The 20,940-nt window shown below is 39.7% G+C and overlaps 1 protein-coding gene across 4 annotated transcripts in view; it reads right to left on the reverse strand.

Moving 5' to 3' along the window:
• LOC139951378 (plexin-A4-like) overlaps positions 1-20,940 on the reverse strand; it is a 42,592-nt gene that overhangs the window by 579 nt on the left and 21,073 nt on the right. For all 4 annotated transcript variants that reach the window (XM_071950256.1, XM_071950265.1, XM_071950281.1 and 1 more), the window contains exons 5-6: positions 7,900-8,012; positions 3,256-3,382 (exon numbers count right to left, since the gene is read on the reverse strand). In XM_071950256.1, coding sequence (XP_071806357.1) covers positions 3,256-3,382; positions 7,900-8,012 — 240 coding nt within the window. The remainder of the gene's footprint in view (positions 1-3,255; positions 3,383-7,899; positions 8,013-20,940) is intronic.

Below are 20,940 nucleotides of genomic sequence, written 5' to 3' on the forward strand. Positions count from 1 at the left end.
ACAGAACTAGGGTATTCCAGGGAAGAGGAATAAATCATGGCAGCATTGCCAGGGTACTTCCTGGCAGCTATTTATTGGCAGCTAGCAGTTTGATCAATCAATCAATGTCAGGAGAAATATGTGCACAGATCTATACAATGTGCAGCTGCATTAGTGTTGTACTATAATACATTGGGCAATGTTTGACCTTGATATTACCAAAATCAACAAGTAAAGCCAACATTGCACAAGGTGCTACCCATGCACAAGATAGCGTATCAGACCAATGCCAAATAATTTGTGACACATAAAACATTTTCTTAAAATAGACATTTGATTTGGAATTTATTATATAATTTTTTGCCTTTTTCTAGTTTCACAAAGAAACATCAACAGAAAACCATATTTATTCTCAAAAGTTTGTTTTGTATTTTCATGAAGGCTACTCATCTGGACTCAAACAATTGCACACAAACCTATTGAAATGGGCAGAAAGAGAAAAGAACACACAGTTGCATACTGCACTAGTAACAATATGCTATGTGTGCAATAAATACCGCAGAAAAGGCGCAAACAAAAAAAGAATGTCAATAAATGCTGTAGAAAAAGATACATACAAAAATAGAATAGCATTCTGCACTAATGACGTCTTTTGCTCAAAATACCTGTGTGTCAGACACACATTCCACTACTACTGTACACGTATCTCTCACGCAATCACCGCATCAGCGCGCCAGACCGCGGTAGCACAGTTTGTATGGGGCAAACAAACAAAGTTTGGACATGTACCCGGGTACACTGTGGTGAATTTTGACACGCTGTCCGAGATCCAAGTACTGAGCCTTCTACTTTGAGCAATTTCAGTTTGTTCAATTCAAATGATCACCAATGTCGATGGACATTTATACAGGGTGTATTATGATATTCACTCCAATGTTGTGTAGACCTCCAAGAGAACACATGAAAATACGGATAGCGTGGAAACAAATACTATACAGAATAGTATTGATAGAAACCATCATCTTTCAGAGTGGGGTTATCATTAGGCCACGGATCAGTTCCTTCATTCATGCTTGACTAGACAACCGGAAACACACATGTTGTTTTTGTCCACACCAAAGGTATAAATATTACATGCATACATGGGTTCAATAGAACCGCTAACTATAGATCATCTACAACAATCACAGCCTTTCAGGACTCACTTGTCTGGCAAAATATTTCTTTTTGTCACACTTCAGGGTCGTGAGAATTTCAAAGGGCAACAACAAAACTTCCCAATAAAAAAAACTTTGTTTTTAAAGACACTGGACACTATTGGTAATTGTCAAAGACTAGTCTTGACAGTTGGTGTATCTCAACATATGCATAAAGTAACAAACCTGTGAAAATTTGAGCTCAATCGGTCATCGAGAAGTTGCGAGATAATAATGGAAAAAAAAACATCCCCTGTCACACGAAGATGTGTGCTTTCAGATGCTTGATTTCGAGATCTCAAATTCTAAATCCGAGGTCTCGAAGTCAAATTCGTGGATAATTGTTTTTTGTCTTGAAAACTATGTACTTCAGAGGGAGCTGTTTCTCACAATGTTTTATACTATCAACAGTTACCCATTACTCGTAACCAAGTAAGGTTTTATGCTAATAATTATTTTGAGTAATTACCAATAGTGTCCACTGCCTTTAAGTATTACTCTTCCTGCATGAACATTTTCGCTCCAGATTTTGGGCGATACCTAAAAACGTGACCAGCTTTTACAATGACATTTTCACAAATGTTAATTTTTGAAGGTTTACATCTACATTCAAATTGGATTAAAACAATTGAACAGTTCCAAAAACAAAAGCAACACTTTGCCTTTAAACAGTGACGTGTATAGGAAGCCATAGTGAACCTTGAGATTATCATGATGTGGTAGTCGAATCTTATCTAACAACAATAAAGTTTACTTTCATTTTCTATACTGAGAAGCAACTGAAATGTAATTGTACTTTCATCCTAGCCTTCACTCAGTTTCCTGTGGTTTCTACTTTAAAAAAATACACCTCCATTGTTGTTCTTTCTTTATCGCATTGTAATTTTCCTTTAAGTCTGGGTCTCAGGAAAAATCTTGTTATTATAAAAGTAAAAATGCGTTAACTTGAAAGTGCAGAAAATTAGCTTTCTTTGTGGAGTTAGGATCTTGGATGTCAAGTAGTGTATCTACGTGTACGTCAAGGCAATAACCATTTTAAATGATGGTTGGTCATTTCCCCTGCCAAGATACTTTTACAAATCATTCCAAATGGGTCAAAAAAGTATTTTTATTACTTTTTCATGATTCAGTGTTGCACAAAGACAATTTGACTAGAGCTGGATGTGAACCAACTACCTCGGGTTTACCGTGCTATTTAATAATTCTAATTTAGCTGACGTTTTTTTCATTCATTTTTTCTTGCAACTTCGATGACCAATTGAGCCCAAATTTTCAGTTTTGTCATTTTATGCAAATGTTGGGATACTGTTGGGATGTTGAGGAAACTGGTCTTTTACGATTACCAAAAGTATACACACACTATGCCTTTATCTAAACATCTACATCGAAACATAAAATAAGCTCAAGTTAGTCAAACATTTCTATTTGTTGAATTTCAAATAGTAATACATTACATGTACACCCAGAGGCAACCAGAAACCTAAAACGTAGATTAAGATTTATTTATGTATGCAAGGTTTTCTGAATAGTCATCAACAAACCAAACATCTGGGCATACATAATGTCACTGTGTTAACAGCAGTGATTGCATGTAGACTGAACGGTACATCATTGTACATGTTCAAATGGTGCAGGGCTGAATATACGAAGTATGGGGACAAAATTTCATGATATTGTTGTCATCACAAAATCCTGACTACATGTACAATGTATGCACTCCTTATGAATCTAAAGGCACTGGACACTATTGGTAATCAAAACAATTGTTAGCATAAAAACTTACTTTATACCGTGCAACGGAGAGCTGTTGATAGTATACAACATTGTGAGAAACAACTCCCTCTGAAGTAACGTAGTTTTTGAGAAAGAGGTAATTTTTCACTCAAATAATAAAAGACTTTGAACTGGCCTGAATGAGAGAGCATACCAATTTTTACAACAAAGATGTTTTGCCTTTCATTTTTCTCTTAATAATAATAATAACATGCATTTGTATAACGCTGAACACAAGGTTTCTAAGCGCCTGTCAAAAATTGAGTGTAACAAGACTTAAAGAGTAAAATATTTCCTAAATTATTACCTCCTGTGTCCCTTGTATGGGTGTGTTGGGTGGGTCCACAGAGATACATTGGTCCACATTGCCCAACCATCTCAGATTGGAAAGATCTTCAGAGCCTGTACACTTGGTCTCATTGCGTCTTGTACAGCTACAACATCATAAGGAAAATTCAAGGGGAAAAAAACATAATTAGTCTACAGCATTACAAATATGTTAATTAACAGCTGAACTTACTACTTTAAAGGCAGTGGACACTATTGGTAATTGTCAAAGACCAGTCTTCTCACTTGTTGTATCTCAAAATATGCATAAAATAACAAAGCTGTGAAAATTTCAGCTCAATCGGTCATCGAAGTTGCGAGATAATAATGAAAGAAAAATAACCCTTGCCACACGAAGTTGTGTACGTTTAGAGAGTTGATTTCGAGACCTCAAGTTCTAAACTTGAGGTCTCGAAATCAAATTCGTGGGATATTACTTCTCTCTCGAAAACTATGGCACTTCAGAGGGAGCCATTTCTCACAATATTTTTACCATCAACCTCTCCCCATTACTGGTCACCAAGAAAGGTTTTATGCTAATAATTATTATTTGAGTGATTACCAATAGTGTCCACTGCCTTTAAAACAGAAATCGGCAGCTTATCAATTGCGATTTGGGTTTTGTAAAAGAGCACATTGTGGTATAACAAAATGTTCAACAGATATTTATTCTTTGATTCTATGTGCATGATTTTTAAGTACAAGGGTTGGCCTACATGTACATGTACACATGATGTAGGCTCTTACAGTTAACAGACTTTTCAGCCTATTTAATAACAATTTGTCAGTTTTTTTTTTTTTTTCAGAGGCCCCCAACAAATCAGAAATAAGACCCCAAAAAGAAGGAAAAAATATAATGCCTGTAGAGAGAAAGATAACTCAACCCAGACACAGTGAGACACCCATGCGTCGGACGTGATCTCGCTCCAAGACCCTACGAAATCTCTGAGACGGCCCCCGACGGGTCCGGGTTCGGGGGCCAGAGTCGGAAGCAGGGCGTCACCGCCTCCACCCTCCCGAGTAGCGAGGAGGGGGAGGGGGCCTACCGCCGCCACGTCCCCTGCCGCTTGTCTGGAAGTTCTGACGGGCAGGCTGGGAGTAGCGGGGTGCCGCTGGGGCAGTGCTGGGGGATGCCCTAGGGGCCTGTTGTTGAGGGGACTTAAGGGCCTTACGAAAGGCTGGGCGTGGCGTGAAGCCAGCCCTGGTAGCCTTTCTTCCCCCAAGCTTGGCTTTTGGGGCCGCTGGTTTTCGCAGGTTTAGTTTGTCTGCGGTTTTTAAGCGTTTTGCCTCTGTCTCAAGAACCTCTTGGAATTGCCCTCCAAAGAGGTCGTTCCCAAGAAGAGAGATATCCTCTAATTTCTTCTTGGCCCCTTCGTAGGGAATGTACAGAGTCTCAAGTACATTTGTCCTTCTGGAACGAGTAGTCTGGAGTGAAATTCTGGTGAATTGCTCCAAGGACATCCTAAGGCCTTCCTCTAGACAGCGAAAAGCTATGGCTAGCATGTCCGCTGGGGTGGATGTGCCCTCCTCACAGGCGCAGACAATGTATTCCGAGAGCAGTAGAAGAAAAGCGTTGGCTTTGGCGCTGAAGCGAGCTGCCTCATCGATTTTCCTCATCTGTTCCTCAAGTCGGGCTTTCCCCTTGTCGGCAAAGATCGCCTTAGCCGAGGCTTTACCGCTATCGCTTTGGAGTTTGTCTTTTGCGGTAGACGGTATGGTGGGGATGGTGAAGAAATCCTCACAGTCCTTTTGCGGGTACTGGAAGTAGTTCTTAGACCTTTTGGTATGTGGAATCCATTTCTTTAGAGCGGCTGTGCTTTTGATGCGGTCCACGCAAAGACGGTCTAATGGGAGGGTCGGGAACGGCGTGCTGCGCGTTTCTTCCCCTCCGGTTCTTGTCTTGAAAGAGCGACGGTCCGATGAGTCCCCTGGGGTTTCATCGGTTGGTAGCGTGAGTACCCGAACCATGTCTCGTTGCACCAGTCGGAGCTGATTTTCAAAAGAAGAGAAACTGCCCGGTTCTGTTGGCCCGTCTTCCTCAGAGCGTGCCTCATGTGAGCTCCTCTCCCCCTCGGGCTCCTCCTCGGGTTCCTCCCCGTTGGATGCCTCACGGGTAGTTGAAGGGTGCAGCGAGATGGCCGAAGGAGAACTTCTCCGTTGCCATTCATGCCCCGGAGTGCGAGGCACCTCCGTCCCACTATTGATTACCTCTGCCAACTGTGGAGGTTCGGTAACGACTGGGGCTGCTCTGATAGGCCCCTGAACAACCAATCCCGGGTCTGGGTCCGGGAAGGTGGATGGTGGGGGAGCCCACTGTGGGGTGGGTGCCACTCCCCATCGCTGTTGGGCGATTGTTGCCAATGAAGCATTGATTGAATCGAACGCCTTCATAAAGGCTGACGGGGATATGGTATCCTGTTTTTTCTTCTTCTTTTTGACCTTCAATGTAGCTGAAGAGTCATCAGAAGAGGAGACTGAACGCTTTTGCTTGGTTTTCTTGACTGAAGCCACGCTGGCCAGGGAAAACTCTGAATCAGTCATTGGTATTCCCGAGCAGCGGTCCGTAAATGAGGTGGACTGTGATTCCCTCACTCCTAGTCCCTGGTCCGTCCGCCCCACGGGCGGGGGATCAGAGCGCCCGGAACGCGAAGATTGGGCCGGAGAAAATTTTAATTCTGAGCCCACTCGCTTTTGTTCACCTGCCTGGGCTAACAGTCCAGAGGATTGTTGAGGCGTAGAGGATCCTGAGGAAATCTTCGCCTGAGGACTGAATGAAGTTGCAGTCGTTGGCTTCGAGTGTGATGTACTTTTCATGGGTTTACCCTTGGTACTACTCGAGCCCTTAGTTGTGCTCTTTACCATTGTAAATAGTCACGCGCGGAGCGCCGAGGTATGTTGTGGTAAGTCGCGCAAAAAAAAAGGTTTTTTTTAATTTTTTTATTATTATTATTATTATTATTTGGAAAATCGCGCGAAAGAAAAAATCGCTAATGCGTTAATATCACGTGGATAGTGATAGGAGACAGTAGCGCGGTCTGTTTCAATTTTGACCGGTACTGAAGTTCGTCCCTCTTTCCGGGCGGTACTGTGTATGTGGGAAGAAAAAAGACCGTCCGGTCGATGTTTCTCACAACAGCGCCCTCAATAGTCCCTCGATCCAAGTCACCGTGGTGTCGAGGAAGGAAAATGGCTGACCATGGAATTTATCGAACGGCCTTACCAGCGTAGATTCCTGGTAGCTCGGGGACCGGCTCAGTACGAAAACAGACGGGGCAAGGGAGAGGCCAGAGGCCGGTATACCCCGTATATATTTCGTTTGCGCCCACGCTCTCCGCTGGAGCGAGGGGGAGCGAGCAGGGGAAGGGAACGGATTTAACCGGTATACCCAAGCTCTCTCCGCTAACTTCCTGCGCCGGGCCGAGAGTACTTCTCTCGGGCGGGGGGAGTTCGACTGGTCGCGACCAGAAGAACTTAGCCAATCGTAAATTATTGAGCCCTGGAGTCAGCCTCCTACTACAACGGCCGGGAGTACTTCTCTCGGAGAGTAGGGAGTCCCACGAGTGTGGAACACTGACCCTAGAAAAAACTAGCTTTTCTACCACGGACGGGAGTACTGCTCCCGGAGGGAGTCCCACACGGAGGTGAGACGCTAGTTAATTTATATATCGTAATTAATTAAATTAAGGAAGACACGGAGACACAACAATAATATATATACACTTGGAAATTAAGGTAAGGGGATGTACTCACTCCCCGAGGACCCCGAGTGCTACTCGCGCTCGGGTCTCGCCAGAATTCAGAATATATATCTTAGCAAATCATGCAATAATTCTCAAGAATTCGGGGATAAGTGTAACCAGTGTAACAGAAAAGACGTCTCTGGTTCTTCCAAAATGGTTTACAAAAACACTGAAATTTCGCGACCTTTGGTGTAATAATTTTTTTGCGATAAAACAAAAGATAATATTTAACAAGAAAAAAAACCCAGTGGACTTTCAGATAATCTTGAAGAACCAGTCACTGTGGGAGATTTAAAAAAAGTGCCAGCACAGCAAGACTTCAAAGTGAATTTTTCTATTTCCAGCAGCACAGTTGAGAAAGTAGTAAAAACAAGGAAGTCAGTTGATGAGCTAAAAAGTGGCAAGCCTGATGATCTGGCGCCTGCCCATTAATGACAGCTCATAAAAGAAACCCAGACTCATCAATCATGTACCAGCAACCCACTTAGAGACCCAGATACATAACAAGATTCTAAAAAATGCAGGATGTAGTGGTTTAGAGCATCGAATTCAAATTCTAGTGTTTAAGACATCAGAGTGAGGGTTCAAATCCCCATCATTACACTTCATGGCTTTGCGCAAGATGCTTTACTGCTTCTCTTCACCAAAAGGTATAAATGGGTACCTGTTAGGGCAGAGATGGTTCTTGTGATTGATTTAGCTTTGTGCGCTACATACTCAGCAACACAGGCTGTATACTCCCAAGGGAGCTGAGATGGTTTAATTAAGGAGTGAAATCAATTGGCCAAGCTGCCAGGGATAATGTTGTTGAAGTGCGATGAGCAAGTGACGAACCTGAGGGCTTTATAAGCAAGCAGTTATAATTTGAAGCTGATAAAATCTACCTCTTTTGTAGAGAACACCAGCCACAGTAGGGGTCTCCAGTGCCGTTTCCTACACCCAAACAGCTCTCACATGAAGTGTATTGAGAACAGTTCTCCACTGGTATCTTATGGATCTGCACAAAGCGGGGAAAAATACAACAAAAATGTTATTGATAAAAATATCAATTAATGAACTAAAAGTTACAGTTATAGATTCACATGTGTGTACTGAAGACAGTTTACCTTCCCAACATTTTACAAATTATATACTGGTTTTTAATTAATTAATTAAGTGTCTTGCTCAATGGCACAAGTGTCATGACCTAGTGTCATGACCAGGTATCGAACCAACACACTGCTGCTGACAACACCTGGGGTCCATTTCCCCCCTCCCCCCCTTGCCATCAAGTATAACTTCCCCTTCCTAGAGTCAGAATCTAGAGAACGCCAAGGAGCAATCATGACATGGATTGTTGTGATATTGGCCTTTTTTTTCTTTTTTCTTTTTTTCCTGAGGTGGTGACCCAGATGATGGTCCTGGGGTGGATTTCACAAAGAGTTAGGACTAGTCTTATCTCGAGTTAGGACCAGTTACTCGTCCTTACTTAGGACTATCCATGCAATTTGTATATCTCCTAGGACTAGTCCTAAATTAGGACTGGTCCTAACTCTTTGTGAAATCGACCCCTGGGCTAGTCTTGGTGCAAGACATTCTCGTCGAGCTAGTCAACCTCTATAGTTAGGCCCCATTCATTCAACGCTACACACACCGCGACACCAATAGAGGGTGTCTACGCCCCGATCCCGCTAACAAGTGGTGTGGGTGGGGTGATTTGGAAGTTCTTAAACAACGCCGATATCGTTCGGTGTGCGGCGAGGAGAAGTGGAGTGGAGCATCGCGATAGTTCAGTGATAGTAAATAGCAACGTCTTGCATTATGACTAGTCTTAGGCCTCCCTTGATGTTTGAAAAAGGTTACCTTGAATACATTTACCTACACCATTTTTTTCTTCCAGGCAACCTAGGTCCCTAGATTTAGGATATCCTTCTGACATTTCAAAATGCCCCCAATTTTTTCCCCTTAAATTTATTACATTTCCTCAGGTCTCTAGGCAACCAACAAAAGTAAATTGGTGACTATCCATAAATATAAGAAAACATGTGGCAAGGATGGTTGCTGTACTCGACTTGGTAATATCTTTAAATAGCAATAATAACTTTCTTTTAGTTTGTTTTCCAACAAAAAAAAACTTCAGTGATGTGGCATTGGGATAGCATTAAGCTTCTCTTAAATGGTTATTTTGTTAGTGTGTTACCGTTTCTGAATAATCGTCACCCATTAAAAAAAATGTTTTTAAAGTAACAATAAATTGTTTACAGAACTCAGTAAGTAACAACGAAACAAATCTTAAAATACACCATAAAATAATCTTTTTGTTCATTCGTGGTATTCTAAATCATTTAGTAAAATCTTGCACTTTTGTACTTGTAATCAAAAATTTCTGTGAAACTGTGCTCTATCGCCCGTGCTGTCAACGGCTTTGCTTACGTGCCAGCCATGATGTATGTTGCAGTCTCAAGGGCGAAAAACGGTCTCTCCAGAGCATGCGCAAATTGGTCATGGCATTCGTAACTAGTTTTTGTGTGCTGTTGCATAATATGCTGGTATATTTCACCAATGTTGTGACTGCAATGTGGTCAGAGTTTCCCATCACTGTCAAGTGAATTGTTTTTATGACTGTCCAAGCCATAAAAAAAATCAATGATTCACTATTCATATATACCTCAGACAGTTTCGCTATTTCTATTGGTGGAGAGCGCGTCACGTGGGGGTGTTTAAACCTTTGATAATGACCAGTGTTTATAACCTGTTGTGATCAGATACTCGGGGCTAGTCTTGGTGCAAGACGTTTCTTGTGAGCTGGCCGCGCTGAGTGTGAAAGGAAAACGAGAATGTGTTGCACAAAGACTATACGCGCACGAACAGAACTGGAAACTGTCCGAAATAGGCGTCTCAGTCATAACAATGCAACACCAAACGTCATACATGTACATACAGAGCTCAAGCACGTCGGAAACGGATAAGTTTTAACAGAGTTTCTTACTTTATTACGACTTTTAACCAAAAAGGCATTTATAAATGGGAATAACAGAGTAGTGACTCTTTCTTTAATGGCCGTTTAAAACCTTGCAGGGTTGTTGCCGTGTGATAAAGGCCCTCGCCGGCACGGCAACGACCATGCCTGTTTTAAATGGCCGTGAAAGAACTGTCACTACACTTTTATTCCCTTATTCAATCCCTGTGTAACTGTGTAACTGGCACAGGCTTGTAGAAGTTGCATCTGATCAATTTGTCTTTATTGCTGACAAAAAATAAGTGTGTAGACTAGTCACAAGTCTTTTTTGCTACAAGGACATTCTGCTTGATAATGAGGGCTCACTGTCACATTCAGTTACATAGACCACCATTCACATGTTGTATGTCACTATGTTTACACGTACATGTAGTGTATCAAAGAGCAAAACCTACAGTAGCAGGGTTGCTGAAATTGTTTTTTAAAGTAAATTGCGATTCTATGGTAGTGTCATGTTTGTAACTGTTCAACCATGGTTCAACATTACTCACTTAAAGCATGGGTAGAGCTGCTTATAAGTAGAAAGACTCCAGTATTAATAAACCTGAGGTCCATGTGCACCAGCCAGGTGGTCATCATTGTTTTCTTAGCAAAGTTCTACTGTATACCTTCCCTTTAAATCCTTCAGGGTATCGCTTGGTTGCCACCCTTCCTTTTCTCATTTCACGACATCCTTCTCTCTCTCTATAACTTCCCCCAAGAGATTTTACAGATCCAAAAGCCATTTCCAATGTTCTTTCTCATTTTGTGGATTTTCAAATCCAGCCGATACTTATATTGCTAGTTGCTGTAGCGTAGAATTATATTTAGGAGTGGATTCACCATTGAACAATGCTTTGTATGATAACGAGATTGGTTTGCTAGCATCTGCCAAACATCCAGCTGAGAAGACCACTGCATTGTTTACATTGTATTTAATGATAGACTTTTTCTTTTTATGGTTCCTTTTCTTGTGATGTGATTCTTTGGAATATGGAGGTTCGAAGCAGACATGAAGCCAACTATCTGAAGTTGTCACATCTTGTTTACAAAACCCCAACTTAGGAGAGGTACATTTGTAGAACCTAAAGAATAGAGCCCTGATAGCTCAGTTGAATGTTCAATTTGTAAAATGTAGAGCCTGACTACTTCAAAACTGCATCTCTGTGACTGCCATGTACATGTATGTACACTGTACTGTAGCCCTTTTCGAAACCACGGCTTCGGCCACTAGCGGTTGTTTTTACAATTGTGTGTGTTTCGCGAAAGTGCTCAGGGCATCAGACGAGAGAACGGAGCCTGAAACCGAATCCAAATCCGAAGTCGGTGATTCGAAAAGGGCCACAGTAGGGCCTAACATAGGTTTAATTCAGCAGGAACTCATGGATTTAAATGATTTTTCTCATATGCTACTATAAGTTCTGATTGGCACCCCTGAACCAAGATATTGAAAAATAAGGATCCGCCAACATAGGGATCTATAGCTCAATTGGTAAGCTATATAGTGCTGGCACGTTAATCTGGAGGACATTGGTTAAAAAAAAAATTTTGTTCAAAAACTGTACTTTGTTGAACCCTAAATGTTTTTAAAAACCTATAGTTTAGTATAATGTAATAAGTGTGTACAGGAACCTCCCATTCCACTGATTTCAGCCCCACAGACATGCCTGTGGATTTGGCACATAACACAGCCTTGGATCAAGGTTTCTGAAACGACATACCACATAGCTGAGACAGATGATATGTTGAAGAGATCAGTTCCTCTTCAATGCTTTTCATATGATTACAATCAAAAAGGTGCATCCTGTCTAAAATATCCATTTGGATGGATCATTCAAAACTTCATAATTGCAACCATTTGAAGGTCAATTGTAAAAATGTGTTACCACACTGTGTGGTGATACCACACTGACTCCTGGACATCCCCTGGTTATGTTTACTTGAAACCTAACAAACATCACATGGCCTTGGCATTTTTTTTTTTTCCTTTCTAATATCCACCTCACATGGCCAAATCATGGATGAAGGTCCTTATTCCATAGTGAAACCATGGTGAAAGCCACTGGCCTTCAAGCCTGAATCCATTGCTCATGAAGGAACAACAAAGTCTTTGATGCATTTCTAGTACACAGTGCACCACTTTCAGATGTTATGGTTATTTACTTTATTTATGTCCTTTTTCACATCCAACCGCACAATTAGTGCCAGATGTGGTAGACTGAAAACTCACTCGCCATGCAAGGCTCCCGTCTGAGGCGGGATTTGAACCCGAGTCCAAAGAGGTAAAAGACAGGACAGGAGAAAGAAACTGAAACCTCATCCCCTGTCGTACATGTAACGTCCATTTTTTGACAACAGTTTATATACGGATAAGCAAGTGAAACTGGTTTTGTTTCTGTCTGTTTGCTTGTTTTTCATCTTGGTAATTACCTTATGAAAGAGACAATATTTGCAGTACCCTTCTGTGTCCACTTGACATAAATGCCCACAAAAACAGCTCAGCTGGTAAATATACCCATTCTCCTCCAAACCCATTAAAAAAAATTCAAACAAATCTTTATTTAAAAACTAGATATAGTGTTTGTAGAAACAAACACTAGGTGTTCGGCTATTGTTGGGTCAGTGTTTGAATAAATGAAACAAGTATTGTTAATAGCTCGTCAAATTACAAAGAAATCAAAACCAAACAGTTTTCTCGATGTTTACTAACTTTATGGAAAAAGCATCAAAAAGTGTACATTTCAACCTAAAAGCCTTTAAAATACTGCCTTTTCAAAGCATTTTACAGGCTCTTCCAGTTTAAAAAGGTCAAAAAGTCAAGAGAAGGTCACCAACATACCCATTTTTGTGGAATACGTGAGGCCCTTTCATATGATGTATAGATTGTCAAAATAGCTTTTGTGTTTGAGGAAACGTGAACTGATGAATAATGGCGACTGGAGAGGACATAGGAACTTATGCATAATGACGACTGCAGAAGAGACTAACTAACCGAAAGGGAAATGTTTGTTGAAAACACCTTGAAAACAGACTACGTACGTAAAGCCCTTTCATATGATGTATAGATTGTCAAAATAGCTTGTTAGGTTGAGGACATATGAACTTATGCATAATGACGACTGGAGAAGAGACTAACTAACCGGGAGGGAAATCTTTGTTGAAAACGCCCTGAAAACAGACTAAAACGAAGCTATTTATAGGAGAAAAGATAATTAAATACAAAAATAAGTAGTACAAATTTTGGTCGCCAAGTGGTCTCCCATCCAAATACTGACTGGGCCCGAATTTGCTTAACTTCAGTGACCGGACGAGAACCGGTGTTATCAACGCAGTATGGTCGTAGATCACCACATGGTGCAGAGCGTGACTATGCTCCTCAATGCACCGCATACTTACACATGGTGACCGCAATGCACCACATGCTTACACGTGGTGACAAAGTACATGTACATGTAATTGTAAAATCTTTACGCGCAATTAATGGGGGAATTTTGTAGTTCTTTATACATGAATTTTAGAATTTTCAACCTCGATTTTGAACCAGAAGACAAGATCAAAAAGGGGTCATGTCTGCGAGGCGTTTACGGAGTTTTTATTGAACTTTCCGATGTTGTATTGATTGTACGAATCCATCATGTAGATCAAAAGTTATGATTTTTTGAAATAATAAACTTTGAATTAGTGTATCTTGTCAACTGATGAAGTCATCGTGACGTAACAACTTTTGCATCATCTACTGGTTATTGTCTACCTGTTAGCAAAGTCTCAACTTAAAGTCACCTGGAAGTGGTGATTTTTCAAAATAAAGCTTTTGTCACTAACATATGTGTTATGATGAGTGGAATGTGAATAAACAGTAAACTAAGGTTTTAAAAAATCAGTTCTTATGTTATTTACAAATTTAAGAGTAGACCCCGACCCGAGAGGGCACTGTTCGTGACGTCAATCGAGGCAGACTTTGCCTGTAATGCGTAGAGTAAACACAATTGCAAAGTACATGTACGGACCAAGTCGTGAGTTTGTACGTTTCAAAAAAACAAAATTGTTTTTTTCCTGCAATGCCGACCAGGTGTATTGCTGCTGAATGCAGAAAAACACTTTTTGAAATGTACCAACTCACGACTTGGACGTACATGTACTTTGCACGTGTGTTTACTATACGCATTGCAGGCAAAGTCTGCCTCGATTGACGTCACAAAAGGGGTAGGCGGAGTCAGCCCCCCAAACAACTTTATATATTTTTTTTAAACATATAAATCATGACAAACAATTACTAAAAAAAACGTTTTATTGTTCGTAAGCATATACTCTTATGTTGGAAAGGAAAACAAATTCTATTTCCAGGTGACTTTAATGCAAGCTTAGCAACTATGCTTTTTCTTGCGGACAATCGACAGTGACAAGAATAAGAAAAAAAAACTAGAGATTGAGAGTTTGTGAACAAACTCAAGGTGTTCGGTTTCCGGGAGTAAAAGCCTGGATTAAAAAACAAATATTACACCTTGCTTTGTTCTCAAGATTTGTAATAAATAATTCAAATTGCAAAAACTGTCAAAACAACATGATTACGTCATCTAGTAAAAGTTTATGTTTGGTGACGTCATCGGTAATATTTGTTTTAAACCAGACCTTTGCCAGACTTTTATGCTGTGATGGTAAAGCATCAAAGGATGTATATTTCAACCTAAAAGGCAATAACTTAATAAACTTTGAATATTCATAACTCAAGAATTGATGGCGTCATCATGACGTAACTCACACGGTTTCTTCTCCTAATAAATCGCTAACTATGTGTGAAGTTTCAAGTTCATACGAGTTTGGGAAAGGCGCTTTTGTTAGTGGACAAGGGACGCTGAGAAGAAGAAGAAGTAAGAAGAAAAAGAGGAAAAAAACGAACAAAAACTAGAGATAAAATTTTTGTTAATTACAAAAATACGGTGTTCGGTTGGGCGTTACGTGATGACGTAGTTCAAAAACATTGAACCATAAAGATGACTTTTTCTACAACGTGTCGTTAATTTTTATAGTTAAACTTGTGTCACAGTTTTTAACGACTCCTTTTTTTCTTCACAAATGCAATATTTTTGTGTAAGATTGGCTTTAGGTTTTAATTTGCAATTTATGGAAACCCTTTTAAAATTTAGCTACCTCCGCACGAGATGATGTACACAGATTTGATAATCAACAGCGCCCTATTTTGTTGGACAAACGAGAGCTCTGTTGGGATTCCCCCCAAAACGTTCTCACCATATGATTTGTACACATTTTAACATTGTTTTATTGTAATTTAATACCTGATGACGACATTATGACGTAATTAGGCCTGTGTTGTCTTAAAAACACTAAGGTTCAACTATCTGTTGAGTTTCAAGGTTCAAATCGATCTCAATCTTGAGTTATGCCGTAGATCAGCTCAAAAGTTGTTTTTTTTATGAAAAAAACACGAAGTCGAACTTATTCGTTGAGATACAGCGAAAAGCAAATGTCGTTTTTCAACATTAAAAACCTTGTCATGACCTAACCAATGACGTCATCATTCCAAAAAATGGCGGTTTCATCTACTCACTATTGTCTATGTACATACTAAGTTTTAAGTTTGTACAAGCTTTACTTTTGTTTAAAAGCTCAAAAGTTGTTTTTTTTTTTATGTAAAATACACGAAGGCGAACTTTGACCCAGGGTAACGACCGGAAGTTAAGGTCATACGATTTTTTGCGTTAACTTTTCAAATGTTGTCCAAGTCTTTATCTATCCGATACCCAAGTATGAACATCATAGCTCTTATATTCGTTGAGATACAGCGAAAAGCAAATGTCGTTTTTCAACTTTAAAAACCTTGCCATGATGTCATCAATGACGTCATCATTCCCAAAAAGTGGCGGTTTCATCTACTCACTATTGTCTATGTACATAGTAAGTTTAAGTTTGTACAAGCTTTACTTTTGTTTAAAATTGCTGGAGAAGGTTCGCAGGGAAAAAAGAACACGAGGAAAAAAAAAAAAAAAAACGGAACAATAACAATAGTTGTTCGGCTGTTGGTCGAACACCTAAAAAACATAACAATAACAGAACACCTAAAAAAAACAAAAAACAAAAAAAACGAACAAAAACAAGAGGTCTTCGGACTTGAGTCTGAACACCTTAATGAAAATCTGGATTGTTTTATTTATTTGTTTGTACTAAAGTTTTGTTTAATCCGGCAGTTTATTTTAGCAAGACCACTCCTAATTGCTTGGGCCTTATACTTTAACCATTCTGTTTTCTTTGAATGTTTTGTATTGTAACATCCATGTCTGTGCATGGAGGTAGAAATAAATTAGTTTACGTAACGTCCTTTCCTACTAGAGAAAGTTTAAAAGGGCTTATGTTATTCCAGAGATTTCTCTTCTTCAAAATATTTAACTCAGAATAACTTGGATAGTTGTTTTAACAAATAATCAAAACAATTGATGATTATGCTTAGTTCGAGAAGTAATAGATAGATATTGTAATACTGACGTGAATTCCGTGGGTCCAAAACGCCCTTCACCCGGGGGGAGTGGTCGATCGATGTAACGTCTCTATTCTTCTCGGTGTTTAACCAAAACATGGCCAATGTTCGTCATTTTGTACTGTTGTTTTCTCACATAATTAAAAGTCCCATGAATCACTGAAGTAGATGGCCATCTCAGCGAAACTTCGTCTTCAATTCCACATTGACCACTAAGCCATCAGAAGGGTAACATTTGAACAATTTGACGCCAAAGATTGAGAGGAAATCGTTTTCGCAGCGTTCTGCATAAATAGAGCTATACAGCTCATAGCTCTATGCATATCACGCTATGGCACAGAGTACAATAAACTTGGCAGCATGCCACCAAATAAAATGCCTAATACACTACACGTGTACGCCACACGTGTTATGCACAACCAATGGGGAAATTTCGTAGTTCTTTATACATGAAATTATGAATTTTCAAACTCGATTTTGAACCAGAAGACGAGATCAAAATGGGATCCTGTCTGCGAGGCATTTACGGAGTTTTTAACGAACTTTCCGATGATGTGTCGATTGTAACAACCCATCATGAATCGACCCATCATGTAGATCAAAAGTTATGATTTTTTTGAGATAATAAACTTTGAAAATTCATAACTCAAGAATTGATGACGTCATCGTGACGTTACTCAAACGGTTTCTTCTCCTAATAAATATCTAACTATGTGTGAAGTTAGATGTTCATACAGGTTTGGGAAGTGTGCTTTTGTTAGAGGGCAAGGGACGGAGATGTATTTTTGAAGAAAAATATACAATTGCAAACTTTGACCTTCCGGTACGAACGGAAGGAGGGGTCATACGATTTTGACGTTAACTTTTTAAATGTAGTCCCAGTCTTGATCTATCAGATGCGTAATTATGAATATCATAACTGTAAAATTCGAAGACATATAGTGAAAAGCAAATGGTCACTTTTTTAACCTAAAAACCTTGTAATTCGACACCTGATGACGTCATCATGACGAAACTAAAACAGTTTCATCTACTAATGAATATCTAACTATGTGTGAAGTTTCAAGTTTATGTGAGCTTAGCAAGTATGTCTTTTAAACCAGACCTTTGCCAGACTTGTATGCTGTGGTGATGGTTAAGCATCAAAGGATGTATATTTCAACCTAAAAGGCAATAAACAACGCCCTTTCAAATCTTTTCACAGTCACATCCGGTTTAAACAGGTCAAAAGGTCAATGAAAGTTCACCAACATATCCATTTATGTAAAGTAAGTAACGCCCTTTCATCTGATGTATAGATTGTCAAAATAGCTTATGTAGTTTAGGTTATATGAACTTAGGAAATATTGACGACTGTAGAAAAGACTGTAAGGGGCATGTATGTTTTAACCGCCTTGAACGAAGACTATTCTTCATGAAGCTTTTTCGCGCTCTATGGATGATCACTGGAGCGTGACTCTGCTGCACCGCTAATACACTACACGTTGTGTGTATGCCTACGTGCAATGTTTGTGCACATACCAATGGGGATTTACGTTGTTCTTTAGACGTGAATTTTGAAATTTTCAACCTCTCTTTTGAGCCGGAAGACAACATCAAAATGGGGTCATGTCTGTGGGGCGTTTACGGAGTTTTCAATGACGATTCCGATGATGTTTCGATTGTAAGAATCCCTTTTGTAGATCAAAAGTTATGATTTTTTTAATTAATAAACTTTGAATATTCATAACTCAAGAATTGATGACGTCATCATGACGTAACTCACACGGTTTCTTCTCCTAATAAATCGCTAACTATGTGAGAAGTTTCAAATTCATACGAGTTTGGGAAAGGCGCTTTTGTTAGCGGACAAGGAACGGTCAGAAGAAGAAGAAGAAGAAGAAGAAGAAGTATGAAGAAAAAGAAAGAAAAAAAACGAACAAAAATAAGAGGTGTTCCGGGCTGTTGGCCCGAACACCTAATAAGAGGTGTTCCAGGCTGTTGGCCCGAACACCTAAAAAGAAAAAAAAAAAAAAAAAAAATAAGAGGTGTTCCGGGCTGTTGGCCCGAACACCTAAAAAGAAAAAAAAACGAACAAAAATAAGAGGTGTTCCGGGCTGTTGGCCCGAACACCTAATAAAAGGTGTTCCGGGCTGTTGGCCCGAACACCTAAAAAGAAAAAAAAAACGAACAAAAATAAGAGTTGTTCGGGCTGTTGCCCGAACAAACACCTAAAAAAAAACGAACAAAATCAAAGAGTTGTTCGGGCTGTTGCCCGAACACCTAATAACAAAGAGTTGTTCGGGCTGTTGCCCGAACACCTAACAAAGAGTTGTTCGGGCTGTTGCCCGAACACCTAAAAAAACGAACAAAATCAAAGAGTTGTTCGGGCTGTCGCCTGAACACCTAAAAAACACTAGAATTTAGTGTTTGTAGAAACAAACACAAGGTGTTCGGATATCGTCAAGGTCAGCGTTTGAGTCAATGAAATAAGTGTTGTTGAAAATGCAAAGATTTTTTTTCTCGATGTGTATTATGGTAATTTAGCATCAAAAGGGTTGTTCCTCGAACAACTAACAATTAAAGGAACACGTTCCCTTATGAGGCGCCAAGTGTAAACGTATTATTTAACGCAACTATTTACAACTATCTCACCAAGTCGACTTACAGAAACTAAGAAGTTGACTTTAACAGCCTGAACTCGCGTTGAGATGTGTGTGTATCAAACCTTGTGCACCACTATGAGAGCACTCTATTTCCTAGTCTTTATATTGCTTTTTAACTTTACGTTTGCGGGCTAAAACTAAATGTAATACTGTAATGCCCCTTTAAATGATGTTTAACCAGGCAAAGATATAAAGTAGGTTCCAACGGTTACAAAAATATTAGTATGATTAGCCCGTGCTTAGCCCGCTCATGGGGGCTCCATTGTTTGTGATTAAACTTACATCATTATCATTATGTTTGACAACTTGGACCGAGCACCTCTGGGTCAAAAGATGTTTAGGAGTTTTCTTAACTTTACAAAATTATTATGTCACTTAACCATTGCTTCGTCCTTCGGATGGGACGTAAAGCCGTTGGTGGTATGTGTTATGTAATGCATGTACTTATCGAAAAGAGAAGGATTTCGCCCCGGTGTTCCCGGTCCGATCGGCAGCAAAATTGCGCCACAGCACCTTGTAAAGCATTACATGGTGCTACCAGATTATTAGTATGATTAGCCCGTGCTTAGCCCGCTCATGGAGGTTCCATTGTTTGTGATTAAATTTACTTCATTATCATTATGTTTGACAACTTGGACCGAGCACCTCTGGGTCAAAAGAATTACGGATTTATTTTAAACACATGTCATGACACGGCGAAACGCGCGAATACGAGGGTGGGTTTTCCCGTTATTTTCTCCAGGCTAAATTTTCACAGGTTTGTTATTTGATATAGAAGTTGTGATACACGAAGTGTGGGCCTTGGGCAATACTGTTTACCGAAAGGGTCCAATGGCTTTAAGTCATGTTTGACGCCTTGGATCAGGCACCACTAGGGCAGGAGATGTTAAGGAGGTTCCAAACGATACATAATTAGTATGCTTAGCCCGATCGTGGGTTCCAGTATTTTCTTATTTTATGTAAATAACATTACATGCGTTAAAGTAACACGTTGTCTTGGATCGGACGAGTTGGTCTATAAAAAGCGTTTGTAACCGTTTGTTATAAAATACATAATGGTTGGAAAGATGTTGTAAAAGTAGAATAAAATGATCCACACAAATTTGCCTCGAAATTGCGTGGTTTTCCTTTTACTTTGCGAACTAACACGGACGGCCATTTTTGGGAGTCATAAAAACAGGATCTATGGAAAAGCTGAAAATAAAAACCATGACGAAATATACCATTGTTAATCAATAGAGACGTATTGTAGTCACTTTGGTTGGGGAGTTAGGAAACTAGTAAAACACACACATAAATCACAGTGCTGGCTGGGACATAATGTTATGCACCTGGCAAATCTATGCATGGATATTCTTTAGAAGGTTTTGTTTGTTTGAATAGATTGATTCACATGGTTCGTTGAATATAAGGGGGTTGGTTGTGGCGACAACAACCTTTTTATCCTTTTGACAACCATCATATATAATGTAACTTCACGGCTCATGGTTGCACTTTGGTATTGTCACTTTTCAACTCGGCTCTACGTGCTGTCTGGTACCTTCCATACATACATTTTGTTGTGAAGATTTTAATTGTGTAAAGGCTTATAGTTTGATGAATAATATGACGAAAACAAACTTTTATCCTTTTGAACTGAATTCATGATTTATTGTCTCATTCTTCTCACGTAGCTATTTAGTAGGGTCAAAACGTGAGGCCAGTAACACTATTTTGCAAGTACATGTACACCATGTAATGTTAGTTGGACGCAGTTTGCTAACAGCCATTAACCTTTTTTAAATAAAATCAGTAAATTAATAATTTTGCTTTT

The sequence above is a fragment of the Asterias amurensis genome, chromosome 2, assembly GCF_032118995.1.
Source record: "Asterias amurensis chromosome 2, ASM3211899v1".
NCBI lineage: Eukaryota > Metazoa > Echinodermata > Asteroidea > Forcipulatida > Asteriidae > Asterias > Asterias amurensis.